The following is a 2,400-nucleotide window of genomic DNA, read 5'->3' as shown; positions in this document are numbered from 1 at the left end:
GAACGATTCATGGAGGCCCCACCTTGTATAACTTACAGGACTTCAAGGATCTGTTGCTTACATCTTGGTGCCAGATACCACAGCACACCTTCAATGGTCCATACCTCAACCGTTTAGGCCTGTTTTGGCAGCATAAGGGGAACCAACACAAAATTAGACAGGTAGTCATACTGTTACATCAGAATATTTAAAAAGAAGGTGGGTGGGTGTGGAACAGCTCTGTGAACATACTGGGGAATATGCCAATTCTAGAGAATCATCTAGAATCATATATACTTGAAGATGCCATTGCTGTCAAAAGTTGTTTTTAACTATAAGGTCTGTACCATATATAACAAATGGAATATTTTAATCTTTATTATGAACAAACTGATAAAGGACCACAAAATCTATTTGGCTCTGATTGTTGTGGATAGATTGATCAGAGAAAATGAACTGAATTAATTTAAAAAAGTTTGAAGCATATAAAAAATAGTCTAAAGACATTCAGATCTCACTGCATGTGTGTGTGTACACCTGTACTTGTATTTTAGGGATGGACACCAGCTTTCTGGTGCTGTGCATGATGCTGGCAGCAGATGTGACACCAGCTTCTGCTACAGCAAATGTAAGAGTTTTACTGCATTTATTCTTTTTTTGTATTCACTAAAGATTGTATACAGTGTAATATTGTGAAAAAAATGTTTTTTACTATTATTCTTTTTCTTATCTTATCTTTAAGGCATGCTTAAAAAAAACATATAGAAATCTGCCACTATAGATGCGGGTTGATATAACAGACTAATAGTTTTGCTCTGCAGTCCATGCACCTAGATTACTTACACACCACCTAGTGGTCAGATGTAGAAATGCATGGCATAAAAATGAGTCAGTCATGTTTCCTGCTGATTTTATGACCCCGAATAATGGTCTTTGTCACATTTTTTTTTTAAATCCAGTACTTTTGTTTGTTACTTGCCTTCTTCTAAATTTTTGGCATTTTACATGCATGTGATCATTTTACAAGCTGTTTTGATCTTTTATCCATCATTATATGCAGTTACTTTATTTATCTAATGACATATTTGTTTATGTGCGCTCTAGCCAAGCATCATAGAGACCCTCATTCTGGCCACTTTTCAGCGTCCCTGGCTCTGGGGTCTCTATGTCTTTGTTGTTGGACTCCCCATCGTTCTCTTCATAAGCTTCATGTGGCCAGACAAGGTACATTATACTTAAGAGTGGTTTGGTCTTCCAGAGAAATACGACAGCTCCAAAAAACCCCCCCAAATCTTTAACTGTGTGGTGTGCTTGCTTACAGAGGTTTGGTCCCCCTGATCAACCATATTACTATAAGAAGAGTGATGAGGATCAATCAGACGACCTTGAGCTCTCACCACCAAGGAAATCGATAGAAAAAGGTAATTTATTATTATTATTATTATTATTATTATTACATGAATGCAACAGAAGTAGTGTATTTCTACAACATGAAATTTAAGATATGTAATGAAGAAATAAGTAAAGCATTATCTGCGCTCTTAGGCAAAGATCTTGTGACATTAATTACACAGTGTTTGGATATAGCTAGCTTATATTTTCTTAAAATTAATTCAACAGCCCTTTAAGTTCCTTTACATCATATTAATTGGGCAAAATTATATATGTATATATATATATATATATATATATATATATAGATATATAATTATATACAATTTCCTATTTGTTTCTCTTTTTTATTGGAACCAGACAGTGATTATCTAATTTAGCTAGTTTATAACAATTTTTTGTTTTTTTGACAAAGTCTAAGTAGGATTGTTACTAAACCTGCGGCAGGCCATGGAAACTGTTGATGAAACTTTTTGTCTGTTTCTGTATGTGTATCTAGATTCATGCACCAGAGCAAGAACCTCAGAACAGGAAACCCAACAAACTCACAAGAACCTGCTGAGAAGAAAGGCTAAGGAATGAATGTCATCCCCTTACTTAGGCAAACTAAAAAAATGAACATAACCAATGTATTCGTATTTAGTTGCACATATGTGGGTCCTATCATCACCCCACAAAACTGCTCAGGAATTATACAGAGGAACACGAAAGCTAACCTAAGGTGTTGACCCCCCCCCCAACTCACTACATCTGCAGGATATGCTGGAACAAGCTTGATTCACAGAGGCCAAAACCCACAGTTAACTGGACATAACATATGCCATGTGTTGGGAAATGATACATTACTGCAGTAACTAAGTACTTCTATATATCAGTTCCGCTTGCCTGCTGTGCACATAACTGGTTCCACCTAAAAGTATACCTGTTATTGAAGCTATGAACTTGAGTCATAAAAACTAATAAAAATTTAAGATCACACAAGAGGATTTTTTTTAACGTTCATCTTCTACAGTCTTTGCTTGATTCCTG

At 35.6% G+C, this 2,400-nt stretch overlaps 1 protein-coding gene across 1 annotated transcript; it reads left to right on the top strand.

Moving 5' to 3' along the window:
* Nucleotides 1-535: 535 nt before the first annotated feature.
* Nucleotides 536-1,953, top strand: LOC134637711 (calnexin-like). Its single transcript, XM_063488206.1, has 4 exons — nt 536-607; nt 1,084-1,203; nt 1,301-1,400; nt 1,871-1,953. The coding sequence occupies exons 1-4, from the start codon at nt 536-538 to the stop codon at nt 1,951-1,953; spliced, it is 375 nt and encodes a 124-aa protein (XP_063344276.1).
* The last annotated feature ends 447 nt before the right edge of the window (nt 1,954-2,400 follow it).

This window comes from Pelmatolapia mariae, linkage group LG2, assembly GCF_036321145.2.
Source record: "Pelmatolapia mariae isolate MD_Pm_ZW linkage group LG2, Pm_UMD_F_2, whole genome shotgun sequence".
In the NCBI taxonomy this organism is placed as follows: Eukaryota; Metazoa; Chordata; class Actinopteri; order Cichliformes; family Cichlidae; genus Pelmatolapia; species Pelmatolapia mariae.
This window is presented reverse-complemented; position numbering and strand designations above follow the sequence as displayed.

Coding starts and splice junctions, on each gene's coding strand:
- LOC134637711 (XM_063488206.1), top strand. CDS start 536: ATGGACACCAGCTTTCTGGTGCTGTGCATGATGCTGGCAGCAGATGTG. Junction 1,204..1,300: donor GCTTCATGTGGCCAGACAAG/GTACATTATACT, acceptor GCTTGCTTACAG/AGGTTTGGTCCCCCTGATCA. Junction 1,401..1,870: donor AAGGAAATCGATAGAAAAAG/GTAATTTATTAT, acceptor ATGTGTATCTAG/ATTCATGCACCAGAGCAAGA.